General features: G+C 36.4%; 1 protein-coding gene, 1 non-coding gene and 1 pseudogene across 3 annotated transcripts; 2 read left to right on the top strand and 1 right to left on the bottom strand.

The window, feature by feature from the left end:
• The first annotated feature begins 61 nt into the window (after positions 1-61).
• On the top strand, positions 62-10,899 carry LOC104702986 (B3 domain-containing protein REM13-like; annotated as a pseudogene). The gene is made up of 17 exons (XR_015562516.1): positions 62-366; positions 460-709; positions 790-867; positions 970-1,111; positions 1,629-2,135; positions 2,223-2,684; positions 2,783-3,241; positions 3,332-3,703; positions 6,982-7,291; positions 7,375-7,394; positions 7,485-7,700; positions 8,759-9,041; positions 9,151-9,248; positions 9,334-9,646; positions 9,744-9,865; positions 9,959-10,432; positions 10,519-10,899. The product of XR_015562516.1 is annotated as a B3 domain-containing protein REM13-like (transcript).
• On the bottom strand, positions 7,881-8,042 carry LOC147941843 (U1 spliceosomal RNA). Its single transcript, XR_015563001.1, has one exon. It is a non-coding gene; the product is annotated as a U1 spliceosomal RNA (small nuclear RNA).
• Positions 10,900-11,471: 572 nt separating the features above from the next.
• On the top strand, positions 11,472-16,037 carry LOC104702984 (ubiquitin carboxyl-terminal hydrolase 19). The gene is made up of 11 exons (XM_010418918.3): positions 11,472-12,332; positions 12,672-12,879; positions 12,978-13,066; positions 13,173-13,258; positions 13,343-13,505; positions 13,593-13,716; positions 14,165-14,322; positions 14,433-14,517; positions 14,618-14,830; positions 14,964-15,025; positions 15,117-16,037. Exons 1-11 carry the CDS (start codon positions 12,082-12,084, stop codon positions 15,670-15,672), a joined length of 1,995 nt encoding a protein of 664 aa, XP_010417220.1. The 5' UTR covers positions 11,472-12,081; the 3' UTR covers positions 15,673-16,037.
• Positions 16,038-17,420: the final 1,383 nt, after the last annotated feature.

Below are 17,420 nucleotides of genomic sequence, written 5' to 3'. Positions count from 1 at the left end.
TTCTAATATACTCTGGCCCAATCGATCTGTTGAGAGGTCGAGAAGCTTCGACGATTTCGCCGGGAAAACGAAAAACGAAGCCAGACAGAGAGAGAGAGAGAGAGAGAGAGAGAGAGTGAGAGGGTCAATGGAGATTCCGATTCTCCCACACAAATTCATCATAAACAGAACAAACTAATTTTTGGCTTTTGCCCCAAAATAAAAAAAAGTTGTTAAATACTTCCAACAGAAAAAAAAAAAAATTATTTTCAAGGGTTTTGTTTCTTTCTTCCCTTGAAGTGAGCTTCTTCAACAATGGCGACGACATCAAGGGTTCATCATCCGCAATTCTTCCATACACTTGTTCCTGGCTTTCACACTCACTTCGTAAACTATCTCTTCAGTTCTTCTTCATCCCTCTTTCTCTACGATTTTCATTTCTTCTGTTTAAATCATATTGTTTGGATTGTGTTGTCGTAGACGATTCCTGAGGACTTCTTCTCAAAGTATGTTGAAGGAGGAAGCGTCGCGGAGGTGAAATCAGACGTTTCGGATAGAACATGGCAAGTGAAGATGTCTGGTCGGAGATTTACTGACGGCTGGGAAGAGTTTACGGTGGCTAATTATTTTCGAATCGGAGATGTTGTCCTTGTTAGATATGTTGGGGATAGTGTGTTTCATGTTTCTGATTTAGGACCTAATCACTCGGAGATGCAAAACAATGATGAGGGTAAACTTAGTCGTTGTTCTGTGTTTTTTGGAGGTTTGTGTTTGTTAGTAAAGAAATAAACTGTTAATTTGCTAAATCAGGTAAATATTTGTTGAAAAGGCGTTTGCATCAAGTAGAGTTTTCATCAAACAAAGGAGATGTTGATGTTGATGATGAAGGTAACTTCACTTTCTCTTTTGTATGCTGTTAGATTGTATGAGTCCAAGTAACACTGAAACAGTATTTTGAGGGTTTAACATGTGGGATGTTTTTGATAAAAGAGCTTCCTAGAGAGAAGAGAGCGAGGACAAACAGTGAAGAAGCAAAAGCAGTTTCTTCTTCTTCTTCTTCTTCATCAGCCGACGACAACTCGTGTTTTGTGGCACTTGTCACGGCTTTTTGAATCTAAGGACAGATAAACTGGTATGCATTGACCTCACTATCATACTAATTGTTTTTTTTTTTTTTGTTTTTTTTTTTTTTTTTTGCATATTTAACTGTATGTAGTCTACTTTGGCTTTAGGAGAAAACTGTTGAAGCAAAATCAGAAGTTAACATCAATTTTGTCTTTGTTAAATTTTGGTAAAACATCTAAGGTAACTGTATGTGTTTCTTTTAGTTTCAAGTTGGATATAGTCCATCTTTGTCTAGTTTCTAGTGGTACAAATGTCGCCGCAATTTTGTTTTGGTTCTGTTTGGGCTGATTTGGTTTTATTTCGATTGGTTCGAGTTGCTCTAACTGCATAGTACTACTATTTTCATGCGATATAGAATCATATAACTAAAGAAAATGTCTATTCACGTTTGCTACATGATTGTTAAGTTGCTTTATCATGAACCTAAACAAAGAGTCATGAGGAAATTCTGAAAATGCCTGTGATATACATATCGGCCCCTAAGTAAAATTAATCCAAGTCTTGTGTTATTTTGGTGCTTGCAGTATCTTCCACTACATTTCACAAGATCAAATAGTCTTACGAGAAAATTCCGTGAGATTGTTCTAACAGATGGGAAGGAAAGATCATGGGCATTGGATCTGGGGTTCAACGAATCATCTGATACTTTCTACATAAGCCGAGGTTGGAGAAGTTTCTGTGATGAAAATGGTCAAAAAGCTGGAGGATTCTTTATGTTTCAACTAGTGGGAAACGGGGAAACGCCTGTGCTCAGTTTATATCCTACAGAATCCATTAGCGATAGAAGGCAAAGAGATTGTTCGGAAGCTAGCAAGAGAGAATCTGTTGCCACAAAACTTAGTAGTGTGGAAGAGAACATAGCAGGGGAGGGCAGTAAAGACGAGTCCAGCTCACCGGAGTCATTGATGGATATAGAAAAAAATAAGTATATTCTGAAACCAAGAGGTTCACCATATTCATCATATTCGCCATGTCATAAGCGATTCATAAAATTTACACTTCCACCGTATTATGACAAAATTGGAAAACTGGTAAGTTTATCAAAAACAACTCTTGATTCTGCCCTTTATTAGTTTTGACGCATGTTTATTCAGCTTCTGTCATATATATATATACAGAGTCTTGCAGCACCCTTCGTGAGGGAGAATGGCATCAATAAGCCTGGGGAGATATTTCTTTTGGATAAAGATGGTAGAAGATGGTTGACAAATCTTCTACTGGACTGTAGAGGAACAATGGCTTTGGGAAAGGGTTGGAAAGATTTTGTTAAAGCAAACGGCTTAGAGTCGGGTTTCACACTCAAGTTGATATGGGAAGAAACAATTCCTGTGCTTAGTTTGTGCTGTGCAGAATCTAACAATGACAGAGAGCTAGAAGAATTTTTAAAAGCTATTGAGAAACAGTCTCGTTTCATAGATACTAGCAACAGAGACAAGATCAAGACCAATGAGAGTAAGGAGAAGAGCAGGTCGTGGGAGAAAAAGAAGAGTCATCTGAAATGGAGAGATTCAACTCCATCAAGCCGAAAGCAATTTGTGACATTAACAATTACACCTTACAGTGTCGAAAGGAGTATATTGGTAAGTTTATCAATCGACTCTTGTTTCAGTGGTTTTTTAGTTTATTGTCCTTTAATTGGTTTTGACAAACTTTTTTTCTTAACTGAGATCTTCAACAGCGTCTCTCAATGAAATTCACGAGGATGAATGATATCAAGCCTGGGATCGTTACTTTGTTGGGAAAAAACGGTATAAAGCACCAGACGAATTTGTTATTAGACAAGACAAGTGGAAGGTTGGCTTTTGGAAAAGGCTGGAAAGATTTTGTTAAAGATAATGGCTTAAAGACAGGTGACACCTTCACGCTCAAGTTGCTTTGGGAAGAGCAAACTCCTGTGTTCAGCTTGTGTCCTGCAGAATGTAGCATTGGCAGAGAAGCAGGAGGAGCAGCAACAAACCAGAAAAAGTCTCTTCCCATCGAACCTAAGACCTGTAAAAAAATCAGCAAAGACAAGAACATCAAAGATGATAACGGCAAAGAGGAGAGGAGGTCAGTGGATAGAGAGAGGAATCAATCGAGCCAAAAACAATATGTGACATTAACAATTACACCTTCTGGTGTCAAAAACTGTAGACTGGTAAGTTTATCAAACAATTCTTGTTTCGCAGATAACTTTTTCTTGCTTCAATTCTTACTTGTTTTATTCTCCTTTCAAATCATTGTCCAGGTTCTTTCAGCGCAATTTGCGAGGGATAATAATATTAACAAGCCTGGAACGATATATCTGTTGGATACAGATGGTACAAAGTGGCTGACAAAGCTTCAGCGAGACAGCATAGGTAAAATGAGTTTGGGAGAAGGCTGGAAAGAGTTTGCTAAAGCAAATGACTTCAAGCAAGGCGACTCCTTTACGATGGAATTAATATGGGAAGACACAACTCCCATGCTCAGTCTGTTACGCAAAGAGTTTAGCAGTTCAAAATCTAACAAGGAAGAGTCGATTTTCTCAGAACCTAAAAACAGAGATTCATCCCCAACAATCGAAAACAGACTCGTGACATTAGCACTCACACCTGAAGATGTTAAGGCCAGTAAACTGGTAACTTCATCAAACTATTCTTGTTTCAGATTTGAGTTGGTTTTTATCTTGAACTATAATTGGTAATGAGAGATGTGTTTGTTCAAATCTTCTGCAGATTCTTCCAAGTCAATTCATGAAGGCTAATGGTATCAACAGACTTGGGAAGATAACTCTTTTGACTGAAAACGGAATGGAATGGTCAGGATATCTGTTGACAAGAGATGGAACTGTCGCTTTAGGCTGTGGTTGGAAAGGCTTTTGTGAGGCTAATGGCGTGCAGGTAGGAGAGCCTTTTACTTTGGAGTTCATCAATAAACAAGATACAACTCCGGTACTTAAGTTCTCTTCTCCGTAGACTAAACACAAAAGAAAAATTAATTAGGAAAAGATAACTTATACGTTTGTTGTTTGGCTTTAGGTGAAAAGAATAGGATTGTGAGAAACGTTTAGATTTGTCCATTAGTTCCTTAAATTCTTAGGCTGTATATATTACTTACTAAGACATCATCCGTATTGTTCTTATGTCGAAATTGTATCCGGATGATTGGCCAGCTCTAGATTATTATTAAGTTTTAGGATTTAAAGTACCAGTTTTATGGACTTTGTGTTGACACCCTAGATCTAGAGACCAAATTTGAGTTTTATTATGAAAATGTCTCGAGTCTTTTGCTCTATAGTTGCTGCTTCATCTCTTTGTAGCAATTGATTATATAGTACAAAAGTACAAACTCCATTGCTTTTTTTCTAACATCTAGCTCTCCATTGCTTATTTATTGGGAAAAATGTCAAAACAAATATTCAACAGTGAAAAAAATGCCAGAAAAGCTTTTAACTTTGTCAGGTAATTTTTATTGAATTTCCATTTATAATGGTTAATTTTTGTTGATTTTCTATTTTAATTGGTAACTTTTGTTGATTTTGCCAAATATATCACGTCGTTAAGTTGACTAACATAATTAAATTAACCTAATTTAATTTTCCATTGGATTCTCTCTCATAAATAAACTGGTTTTAATGTAAATTTAACATAATTTAAATTGTCATTTGATTCTCTCTTATTTTTAATCTAAAACGCCGTCGTTTGTTTTTCAGTCTTAACTTCTAATCACAACGACGTTGTTCAATAGATTAACATATCTCAACGAAAAGTTAACTTTGTTAATTTGTTAAGTTGAACAAGTTAGTCAACTTATCGTGACTTATTTGGCAAAGTCAACAACATTTAACAATTACAATTATGTAAAGACAAACATGCCTATGCCTTTTCACTTTAATTACAAATTTGTGCCACTGTCGAAACCTCGTTAGAAAAAGGAAAGGTTCGTGAGTTAAGAAAACTTCTAGGCCTCTAGGGTTTTATTTTTTCTCTGCTCTTGAAGAAGTTGCTTCTTCAATTCAACAATGGCGAAATCAAGAATTTACCCGCAGTTCTTCCACACACTTGCTTCTGGCTTTCACAAACAACTCGTATGTTATCTCTTCTCTTTGGACCAAGCTAGTTCAGAGATTTCGTTGTTCTGTTTTGGTCAATTTCTTTGTGTTGTTGCAGACGATTCCTGAAGACTTCTTCTCAAAGTATATTGAAGGAAGAAGAAGCGTCGCGGAGATAAAATCGGATATTTCTGACAAAACCTGGAAGGTGAAGATGTCTGCTCGGAGTCTTACTGGTGGAAGCTGGAAAGAGTTTGCGTTGGCTCATGATCTTCAGATCGGTGATGTCGTTGTTGTTAGATATGTAGGTGATATGGTGTTCCATGTTTCGGATTTAGGACCTAATTACTCGGAGATTCAAGACTATAAGGGTAAACTAAGTCTTGTTCTGAATTCTGATTCTGTGTTTGGAGATTAGTGTTTCAAAGATGTGTTAGTAAGAGAACAACTGTTTACTAAATTAGGTAAAGATTTGTTGAAAAAGCGTTTGCATCCAATAACACAAGTAGACTTTTCATCAAACCATGGAGATGTTCTTGATGATGATGAGGATAGCATAGGTAAATTTTTACTTCTTCTGTACTCTATTGTGTTACTGTAAATGTATCCATGGTTTTCAATATGTAGGATGTTTCTCTGATACAGAGATTCCCAGGAAGAAGAAAGCGAAGAACATTCAAGAAGCGGAAGCAGATGTAGTTTCTTCATCTTCATCTTCATCAGACAACTCATGTTTTGTGGCTCTTGTCACGGCTTCGAATCTACGCTCAGATACACTGGTAATTTACTTTACTCTTGCATTGACCTTCATATCATACTAATTGGTTTAATTACTCACTAAACAAAGGGCTGTTTCTAGTGTTGGGCATTTAGGTGTGTAGTCTAGTTTTGTTTGGAAGCAAAATCAAAATTTTAACTTCAGTTTTTGTTTTGGTTCAGTTTGATAAAACGTCTTAGGTTAATAACCGTATGTATTTTAGCTTCAAGTTGGATTTGGTTCATCTTTGTTTACTTTGGTGTGGGAGAAACCTTGCTGAAGTAAAAATCTGAATTTCGTTTCGATTCTGCTTAGTTTGATTTGTTCTAGTTGCCTATTACTCCTACTTCCATGTATATAGAGTCATGAAATTAAAGAAACTGTTTGTTCACAATTGCTATATATTATTGGTATGTTGGTTAGACAAGAAACTAAAAAAAAGAGTCATGAAGAAATTCTGAAAGTTGACTATGATATACAAAGTAAGTAAATTAATCCGAGTCTTGTGTATTAATCTGTTGCTTGCAGTATCTTCCACTACACTTCACAAGAAAATGCCGCGAGATTGTTTTAACAGACGGAGGGGAAAGATCATGGCTATTAGATCTGAGGTTCAACGAATCGTCATATATAAGCCGAGGTTGGAGAAATTTCTGCGATGAAAACGGTCAAAAAGCAGGAGGTTTCTTTATGTTTCAACTAGTGAGAAACGAGGAAACACCTGTGCTCAGTTTCTCCCCTACAGAGTCCACTAGTGATAGAAGGCCTACAGAGTCCACTAGTGATAGAAGGCAAAGAGACTGTTCAGAAGCTAGCAAGAGAGAATCTGTTGCTACAAAACATAGCAGTAAGGAAGAGAACATAGCAGGGGAAGGTAGTGAAGACGAGTGCAGCTCACCGGAGTCATTGACAGAAAAAAAGAAGGATGCTTCAGAATGGAAATTTTCATCATATTCATCATACTCGTCGCGTCATAAGCGATTCATAACATTTACACTTCCACCGGATTATATCAGACTTGAAAAACTGGTAAGTTTATGAAAAAACAAGTCTTGATTCTGCCCTTGTTTGTTTTGACGCATGTTTTATTCCTTCGAAATATTTACAGTGTCTTCCAAAGCCATTCTTGAGGGAAAATGACATCAAGCCTGGGGAGATGTATCTATTGGGTAAAGATGGTAAAAAGTGGCTGACTAAACTAATACTAGACAACAAAGGAACAATGAAAATGAGAAAGGGTTGGAAAGATTTTGTTAAAGAGAACAACTTAAAGTCAAGCTTCACGCTCAAGTTGATATGGGAAGACACAACTCCGGTGCTTAGTTTGTCTGATGCAGAACCTACGAGTGACAGGGAGAAAGAAGATTCTTCTCCATCGAGCCAAAAACAATTTGTGACATTAACAATTACATCTTCTGGTATCAAAAAGTGTAGACTGGTAAGTTTATCTTTGCTTTTAACTCTTACTTGTTTTATATCACATTAACACTCACACATGAAGATGTCAAAGCCTGTAAACTGGTAACTTCATTAAACTATTCTTGTTTCAGATTTAAGTTAGTTTCTTTCTTGAGTTATAATTGATAATGTGTTTGTTCAAATCTTCTGCAGCAACTTCCAAGTCAATTCATGAAGGCTAATGGTATAAACAGACTTGGGAAGGTAAGTCTTTTGAGTGACAACGGAATGGAATGGTCAGGATATCTGTTGTCAAGAGATGGAACTGTCTCCTTGGGTTGTGGTTGGGAAGGATATTGTGAGGCTAATGGCGTCAAGTTAGGACAATCTTTTACTTTGGAGTTCAGTTATGTAGAAGATACAACTCCGGTACTTAAGTTTTGTTCTCAGACGCTAAATACAAAAATGATCAATTACGAATGTAATAAAAATACATTTAAAGGCATGTATGTACAACCAAATAAAAAAATTTGGTTAATTGAGTTCTAAAATAGGTTAATAACTTTTGTTGCTGAGAATATAAGAAATTTTGAGAATAATAATGAATGGTAGGGGCTGCGCGAACGCAAACCCCCTCTGCCACAAATAATGACGCAGGCTCTTCCTCATGGGAAGACCTTAGGCTAAGCACCCCGACGTTATGTGCAATGTGGTCACTAGCCTAGGCCACTCGTCTTCATGATCACGAGTTGACCCCGTCCAGGTAAGTAATTTGAACGAAGCATATACTTCTTTATTTATAGTCCACTGGCCACAGTCATTATTTTGGATTCAAGCGATGTGGGACTATTTTTGAAAACACATCGTGTCGTTTTAAGCTCCTGGTTTCCAACAACGTGCTGGTTTCTCACAACCCCAATTAATGTCTGGTTTTGATTACCTATATAGAATTCTAGCACAATCAGCGTTGATGATGTTACATAACTTGTATGAAAATAAATATCAACAGTTTAAAAACACACACAAAGCAAAAAAAAATCAACATCAAATTTAGAAAATTCTTCCAGAACCGAACCGGACTGTTTAACCAAAATCGGTTCTAATAAGAACCTAACTTTTGTATATGGGATATAAAAGATGATAAAAAAGGTTCACAATAAATGTCCATATTAAAGACATCTACCTAAAAAAAATATGTCATCGAAGTGTCTTCTTGAGTGAATGCTGTCAGAGTTCCAGGAACACTAAAATAATAGACAGTAGGAACTGTTTACAATTCTTTCCTCCAAGAAACTGTGCCGTAGACTTTGGGAGATGGCAAATAAACATTTCTTCAAGCCTCTTCTTCCCGGATTTCACAGCCACTTGGTACTCTCTCTCTCTCTCCGTCTCTAATTCTCTATACCATTTTTTCTATCTTGTGTCTGTCTCTCTGAGAAGCTAATTGAGAAAGATGAGTCTGGTTTTGTATTTGCATGTTGGTTCAGACAATTCCAGTAGCCTTCTTCGTGAAGTATATAAAAGGAAGAGATGAGCAGAAGAAGACGGCAAAGCTAAGATCAGACGCGTCCAAGATAATCTGGAATGTGAAGTTAGATGGCCAAAGACTCACTGATGGTTGGAAAGAGTTCGCTCTTGCACATGATCTTCGAATCGGCGACATTGTCATTTTCAGACAAGAGAGAGACTTGGCTTTCCATGTGACACTATTGGGACCTAGTTGTTGTGAAATTCAACATGGTTCTTGTTTAGAAGAGGAGAGCAACCTCGGTGAGTTGTGTTCTGTTCTCTCTGTAACTCTGACTCTGTGTTCATATGGATCTGTTGGTATAGAGAACCAGTTTGACTATTTAACACTTAGATTCTCTTCTTTTTCCAGAGAAGAAGAAGGAGAAGAAAAGTCCAAATGAGGAAAATGAACAAGACTCTTGTTTTGTGGTTAACGTCGCGCCTTCGAGTCTACGTTATGACTTATTGGTATTGTTCTCGATCTTCATCGGAACTCCAAAAGGAAACTCTCATTCTAGGGTCTGAATGAATTTATTGTAATGTTTTTCTTCAGCTTTTTCCAAAGGCTTTTGTGAGGGAAAATGGTGTAGTCACTGGATCTGGAGAGATTGTTCTGATGAATGAAAAGGGCAGATCATGGACTTTAAAAATGAAACAAAAGCCATCATGCGGAACGATTTATATCAGAGGAGGTTGGATCAATTTTTGTCATGCCAATGGACTTAAAAGTGGAGATACCGTCACTTTCAAAATGATCCAAAGAAGAGGAACTCGTGTTCTACGTTTGTTACCTAAAGAGCAAAAAGAAGAAGCTAATGATGTGTCTCTTTCCACAGAACCGGAGAGCGATGAAGATAGCAACATCAGTGAGTTGTGTTCTGTCTGATCTCTATCTTTAACCATGACACTTGACATTCAAGAAATGTGCACATATTTGCTTAGTTTCATTCCTTTCTTTTTCAGGGAAGATTCAAAGGCAGAGGAAAATGAAGAAGAGTCCAAGAAGAGACACAGAGTCCTCTTCACTAGATAACTCTTGTTTTGTGGCTAGTATTGCGCCTTCGTCGCTACGTTATGACACAATGGTATATTTTACTCTCTCTATTTGAACCAAAATAAAAACTCTTGGACTCTGAATTAGATAACGTTCACGTTGTATATTGTTATGATTTTTTCAGTATCTTCCAAAGAAGTTTATGAGGGAAAATGGAATATATACAAAACGTGGAGAGATGATTCTGATGAACCAAAAGGGCAGATCATGGACTCTAGATTTGAGACGAAAGAACTGGTGCGGAACTTTTTTCATCAAACGTGGATGGAAAAGTTTCTGTCGTGCCAATGGCCTTAGTGCTGGAAGTATAGTAACTTTCAAACTGATCAAAAAAAGAGGAACTCTCACTCTACGTTTGATCCCAAATGAGGGGGAAGAAGAAGAAGAAGAGAGCTCAGAAGCTAACAAAGGAGAGTCTCTTTCGAGAGATCAGGAAAGCGATGAAGAGAGTAGCCATGACGAGAAAAACTCACAGGAATGCTCAAGAAGAAATGAAAAGAAGCGTAGATTATTGAGATGGACAGCTTCATCTTCACCATCGAAAAACCGATTTGTGACATTAACTCTTACACCTTACAACGTCTCAGCTTCTGTACTGGTTAGTTTCATCACTCCAAAGAAGCATTGTCTTTTGTATACTGTCTATCAAATATAAATCTTTTGTGTTGAATCTGTGTTTTGCAGCGTCTTCCAAGACCCTTCACAAGGATGAATGACATCGATAAAGAAACTAAAATGACTCTGTTGGATAAACAAGGTAAGAAGTGGTCCACGAAACTGCATCTGGAGGACGACAAAAGTAAAAGATTAAGAATGGTAGGAGGCTGGAAAGGATTCCTCCAAGCTAACTGTGTGAAGGCGAACGAATCGATCATGTTGGAGCTGATTTGGGAAGAAGACACAATTTGTGTTCTCAAGTTCCGCTCCAAGGTGAACCTATAAACCAAATGAAACTTTATATGAGTTTAATGTTTAAATGAATCAATGTTTGACTCTCTTTTCTTTGGTTAGATTTAAAAATGTGGTAAGCATGACTCTTCCGGTCTAATTGTTCTACATTGTAGTGTATGACTCTCTTCCCCCTAACAATGCTGTATGATCCGAGTAAGTTCGAACTTTTACTTTTATTATCACTAGCGTCCATGTTCTCTTATTATATCATCCACTATCTCTTGAATTTCCTCAACCACATCAAGTTAACTCAGAGGATCAAAATACTCTTTTTATTTTTTTGTCAAAAAACAATCAAAATACTCTATTTTCACATTTACGGGAAGAAAATTAGACTTTTGGAGTGAAATAGAGTATTTTGATTAATTAGTGAAAATTCAAAAAGAAAGGGAAAAAAACTCAAAATCTTCATTCTTAATATTCTTTTACATATTAATAACATATTAGATATTCGGGAAAAAAGAAAATGAAGATACAGTCTTAGGTCGACTCTAAAAACAGCAAAAAAAAAAAAAGTTAACATATACATATGTAGATTTCTAATATGTTTTCACATATGTCTTTTAGGAGAAAGTGTCAAATATTTTTTGTCTTTATAGATTTACTATTAATCCTCAATGTTTCCCTTTTTATATAAACCTATGGTTTCCATTACTTTTAGAATATTTTGAACGAAGACTTTGAGATTTTTTTTTTTTTTTTTTTTTTTTTTTTTTTGTGAGATCCTAGTTATTGCATTAGGTATACAGATGAATGGAGAAAAAAAGTAAAATCATATAGATTTCCATTCCATTTCTCGAAATTTTTTGTTATACTTTTATCAAAAAGAAAATTTTAATTGTATATATTATAGCTCTTCTATTTATTTTTGCTTTTATTATTCATAACTCATTTTCTTACATAGATATATAATTTATTTTTATTTAGAAAAAGACATGTTATGTCTAATTATCATTAAAATTTAACTTTCTTATAATGTAAATAAATCTACAAAAAAAATCTTAGTTGGCCTGTAATAACTGAAAATTGACAAAATTAGAGAAAAGAAAAAAGACAAAATTAAAAAAAAAAAAAAAAAAAAAAAAAGGAAATAAGTGTCCAAACTCCAAAGGTAAAATTGAGCTAAAGGCCCATTCTCAATTCTTTAAGGCACTAAACAAAAACACAGAGCAAAAGAAAAGAAAAAAAAACAGAGGAGATTCTCTTGGCATCTCCGAATCGAATCTGAGAAACAAAGAAGAAGAAGAAGACGAAGATCGATGTTCGAGAGAAGGAGGAGACACGATTTGGAATTAGATGCATGAAGTTGTATTACCTGTGGATCTGAAATTCTTCACGCAGCTTGTATTGACGCTCTTCTTTCTCTCAATCGGTCTTCTCTACTTTGTCAAAAAAACAGCTGCAAAGTACTTCGAGGTCGGTGGTGGCTCCGGTGGTTTCGATAGCGACCACCGCAGAGATTTCATGGTTCCCGATACGCCTGAATGCTCTGTATGTGGGAAGGAAACTACCAAGAAGTGCTCTCGTTGCAAATCTGTTCGATACTGGTATGTTGTTAAGATTCAAAGTTGCTCCCTTTTTTTTAGGGTTTGGATTTATATGTAGATGGAGATTGATAAAGGAACAATCTTGCTTGTGAAAGCTTCGGTTTTTATGAATTTAGTTGCCATCTGTTCTTTGTTATTAGCTCCTATTTGATTTAGACGTACCTGGAGAAAGAATAGAGACAATTTTGCCTGTGAAAGTTTCGATTCTTAGCTCTTGCATCCATATTTAGCTTCCAATGTGTCTTTACAGAACAATCTTGCTTTTGAAAGTTTGGAATTTTAGGGTTTCTAGTGCTTTCTTTTTTTTTATTTGGAATTTGTTTTCTTCTTTGGCACTAGCTCTGCGGATTGCCAAAAGTCAGATTGGAGCTCAGGACATAAATTAAAATGTAAGCTGTTTCGGAGTACTGACTCATCATCGGTGGGAAGAGATGATGATCACGATTTCAAAGCTTCTCTCTTTGGGAATATGTCTGCTTCTAAGAAGAGTAAGCTTGCATTGGTTTCTCAACTGAGCAAAAGCAAGGCTACCGTCAAGCCTACAGATGTAATTGTCTTCTTTAACTCATCTGATGTTTTTGGCACTCTCTTGATAGTTTGTAGTTGTGCAGAGTCTGATTCTTTTTTGTATTCATTCTTCTGTAGGTTCTTTTCCCATACGAAAGTTTTGTTAATTATTTTAACTGGGACAGACCAATAATGGCTCCTTGTGGGCTCACTAACTGTGGAAACAGGTTTTTTTTCTCATCTGGATTCTAGTGTAGCTTTAATGCACCCATTGAATGGGTTCAATTCTTTTTAAATGATTTTCTTTTTCCTTTAATGTCAATCCTCTTTCAGTTGTTTCGCCAATGTGGTTCTACAATGCCTTTCGTGGACTCGCCCTCTTGTTGCATACCTTCTGGAGAGAGGCCACAAGAGAGAATGTAAATTGTTTATCAGAGGAATATTAATGCTTTACGTCTCTTCCATTGGATTTTCTGTAATTTTTTCTGTCTTTTGTTTAACAGGTAGGCGAAATGATTGGTGCTTCTTCTGTGAATTTGAAACTCATCTTGATAGAGCAAACTATAGCCGGTATCCTTTTTCACCAACGAACATTATTTCGCGGTTGCCTAATATTGGTGGAAATCTTGGGTATGGGAGACAGGAGGATGCTCATGAGTTGATGAGGTCAGCAGTTGTTCCTCGTTCGTGTAAGCCTATTGTGGAGTTTCTGTCAATCTGTCAGTTAATGCTTTGAAAACTTATGTGATTTAGGTTTGCAATTGACATGATGCAATCTGTTTGCCTCGACGAATTTGGTGGAGAAAAAGTGGTGCCTCCTCGCGCTCAAGAAACAACACTTATTCAATATATATTTGGTGGCCTCCTTAAGTCACAGGTACAGTATTTGCAAATTCTTAATTGATACAAGAATGATGGAAAGTGTGTCCAGAATATATAGAGATATGTATGTTAGCTTTAGGTTTTGAAACGTAGAGTCATTAGGTGATAAGTTTGACACAGGCTAATCTTTCTATCAACCTACTCTTAAGAGGTTTATAATGAAGTGAGTGGAAGACTGATTTCCATATCCTAGGTCTGCGTGTAATGATGATCTCAGTTTCAATTCTTTGTCAAGTGTGATGGCACTCACCCTTGAACTCCTTGAACTATTTTTGTCCCAGCTTGTTGATTTCATTGAAGATGTTTGAAACTTACGTCAGTTGCTTTAGTTTCACTTTCATATCTATGTTTCATATTTGAAACTTGGTTCTGTTGCTCTAAATTATTGTCCTCTATCTTTTTGGAACTTTCCCCCTCATTTGCTGCCATTCGTTATTTTGCAGGTCAAGTGTACTGCTTGCAGTAATGTTTCTGACCAATATGAAAATATGATGGACTTAACCGTTGAGATCCACGGGGATGCTGTATCACTGGAGGAATGTCTTGATCAGTTCACAGCTAAAGAGTGGCTTCAGGGAGATAATCAATACAAATGTGATAGGTATTTAATATTACTTCTGAAACCTTAATTTTTCCTGAATCAGAGACATGGCTGATATGCTCATCCTGTGAATGGAGTGTGTTTCTCAAATTAGATTATCTCTTTTCCAGATGCAATGACTATGTGAAGGCATGCAAGCGCCTTTCAATTAGTTGTGCTCCAAATATTCTCACAATTGCCTTGAAAAGATTCCAGGTTTGTGCTCTATTGTCCTCCTTTTTGCTTTTAGTTAGCCTCGTCGCTTTTTCTTATTCTTCTGCCATCGATTATCTAAGAAATCTGAAAATATGTGCAGGGTGGGAGGTTTGGTAAACTGAACAAAAGAATTAGTTTTCCAGAGACGTTTGATCTTGGCCCTTACATGAGCAGTGGAGGAAAAGGATCAGATGTATACAAACTCTATGCAGTGATTGTGCATTTAGATATGTTGAATGCCTCGTTTTTCGGCCATTACATATGCTACATTAAGGACTTTCGTGGAAACTGGTACAGAATAGACGATTCTAAGGTAAACAATCATCTTTTATACTCTCTTGTTGTTATGTTTCACTATTACAAATATTGACCTAAACTAGGATGCAATTGTGTAAGAAAACTAGAATATTCAGAAATCTTCTAATCCCGTCTGAAAATACTCACAGGTGGAAAGCGTTGAACTGGAAGATGTCCTTTCTCAGCGAGCATACATGCTCCTCTACAGCAGGTAGAGAGCCTTTTACCGAGTTTGTGAATTTTCTAGAACTGTATTAAGAGAAATAACGTTTAACACAATATGATATCTGATATTGGTGCAGGGTTCAGCCCAGACCAGCAAGTCTTAGATCCGAAGAAGTTCAAGATGAAAAGAAAACTGAATCATTAAACACAGAATCTAGCCAAGAGGGCTCTGTTGAAAGTTCCGAGTTGGGGGCAAATGACACTAATGTGTCCTCGCTGTGTAACGGCATCATCTCACATTCAGAAGACCCTGAATCCGAAAAAGAATCATCTTTGTCGTCAATGTCAGCATCCGTACCAGTGTCTGAAGAAGAAAGAAAGGAAATTGACGCAAGGGTTGATACAGTAGATTCTGAATCAAACCCTTCTATGGACATGGAACATGATTCCGGAACAGATCATCAAGAAGAAGTAGCAAATGGGAAAGAAGATCCAGTGGTTGAAAATCTGGCTGTTGATTCTTCTTGTTCGGACGTTACTACTCCATCTCCATCTGCTACTACAGAGTTCATACCTCAGGAGAAAGAACATTCAGACACCGAGTCCAAACCCCTGGAAAAAGAACAGTCAGACACTGAGTCCAAACCCCTGGAGAAAGAACATTCAGACACTGAGATGATCGATGCTCAATGAAATCCAAAAGGACGGTGGAATCACAAACATTTTTCATGGCTCTTGATAGTTCGAAAAAGGGAGCTTCTAACTTAACAATAATGCTGTTAAAGATTGCTTTAGACGCTGCAACTCCAGGTGCCTGAAGGATATATAGAAATTGTTGGATCCTGGAGACTTCCATATTTAGAAGAAATTTAGGGTTCTTACTGGTTGAACTATAGAGCTTACAAAGCCAGATATTCGTTCTTTATTAGTCGTATGAGATAGAAACTTCAGGATCCGTTAAGTTATTCTTTCGATTTATATTTCTCTGTTTTGATATATTTTCCCAATGAACCCAAAACTCTCATAACATGAAAAGATTAATGAAGGTACCTTCTCTCGATGGCTCTGCCCATATGCATGAAATCAAATAGACTAATAGACCTTATTTGTAAACCCCTTACACACAGGTTCCAATAGGATGATGAGAATACAAATTATATCAAGTCATACAAGAATATTCTTGAACACAAGAAACAATAATATAAAGCAAGCATAAATAAACGTTGATACAACACATCACGTTTCTTCCCATTTGTGAAATAGTAGACTGATGAGTTAATTTCCCAGTCTTGATTTTATTATGTGCCTTGTGGCCTTCCTAGACATACTCAACCTTTAAGTCCCTTGAACCACTTGCGTGGTCCATAGTCACCATCGTCTGCACAATTCATCGAACAAGCGTACAGAATTGAACCTGAAGCAGCAGTACCCTTGAGAAAGAAAGGGAACATGCAACGTTTTCAACAAACCATGCAAAAAGGTCTAGACATACCCTTGTTGGCAACTAGATCACCTTTGCAGTATATGTTCCCTGGCTTGAAGTAATACATATCTCCAAGTACACACTTGATATGAAGAGTGACCGCACAATCGTCACAACCATAAAACCATACACTTGGATCTGTCTTTTTCTCACATATATCACACCACAATTGACCCTTGGAGACTCCAAGTTGGAGTTAATCCCAGCACCATGATGATGCAAATTAGATATAACATGATCGTCACATCTGTGTTTCAATTTTCTTGGTAAAGTTGCACACTCCATTCCTAAAGCGAAGCGAACTCCGCATTCAGTACAGCTTAAGCCCCATGCCTACAAAGGTCTCCTTCACATTACGGTCACCAACAATGGACCTATTCGTTTGCATGTTGCCAGCGACCAAAACCAGCGACAGCGATAGAAATTGTTCGTTTGCCTGTCGCTGGTTCAACGACCAGTCGCAGCGACTGTCGCCAGTGATCATCGACCGTAATTTTCAGTTGCTAAAATTTTTAGCGATCAGTCGCTGAAAATAGTCGCTGGATCCAGCAACAGTTAAATGAACAACATAGCGACAAAAATAAAATAAAAATAATAAAAATTGATAAATTAAATATGATCAAAATTAAAGTTATTTAAATAAAAACATAATTACATATAGTTATTAAAATTAAAATAAATCTAACTAAATAAAATAACAAATTAATTTGAATATATTTAAATAAAATTCTAAAAAAATCAGTTATAAACAAATTATATTTAACAATATTAAAATGAATAAATTAAAAATAAAATTCAAATTAATTATTTAAAAATATGTAAATATGTTTTTAGTTTATTTTCATGGGTATATGTAATTTATATTTTTAAATAAAAATATACATTATCAAAAATTAAATTTTGTTAATTTTAAAAATATATATATAGTAATTAGTCGCAGCGACAAACAAATGAACAA

Source organism: Camelina sativa, chromosome 7, assembly GCF_030686135.1.
Source record: "Camelina sativa cultivar CO46 ecotype springtype chromosome 7, ASM3068613v1".
NCBI classification, from domain to species: Eukaryota; Viridiplantae; Streptophyta; class Magnoliopsida; order Brassicales; family Brassicaceae; genus Camelina; species Camelina sativa.
Note: the sequence above shows the minus strand (reverse complement) of the source record. Positions and strands in the feature narration are given on the sequence as shown.

Coding starts and splice junctions, on each gene's coding strand:
- LOC104702984 (XM_010418918.3), top strand. CDS start 12,082: ATGCATGAAGTTGTATTACCTGTGGATCTGAAATTCTTCACGCAGCTT. Junction 12,880..12,977: donor CTACCGTCAAGCCTACAGAT/GTAATTGTCTTC, acceptor ATTCTTCTGTAG/GTTCTTTTCCCATACGAAAG. Junction 13,067..13,172: donor CTCACTAACTGTGGAAACAG/GTTTTTTTTCTC, acceptor ATCCTCTTTCAG/TTGTTTCGCCAATGTGGTTC.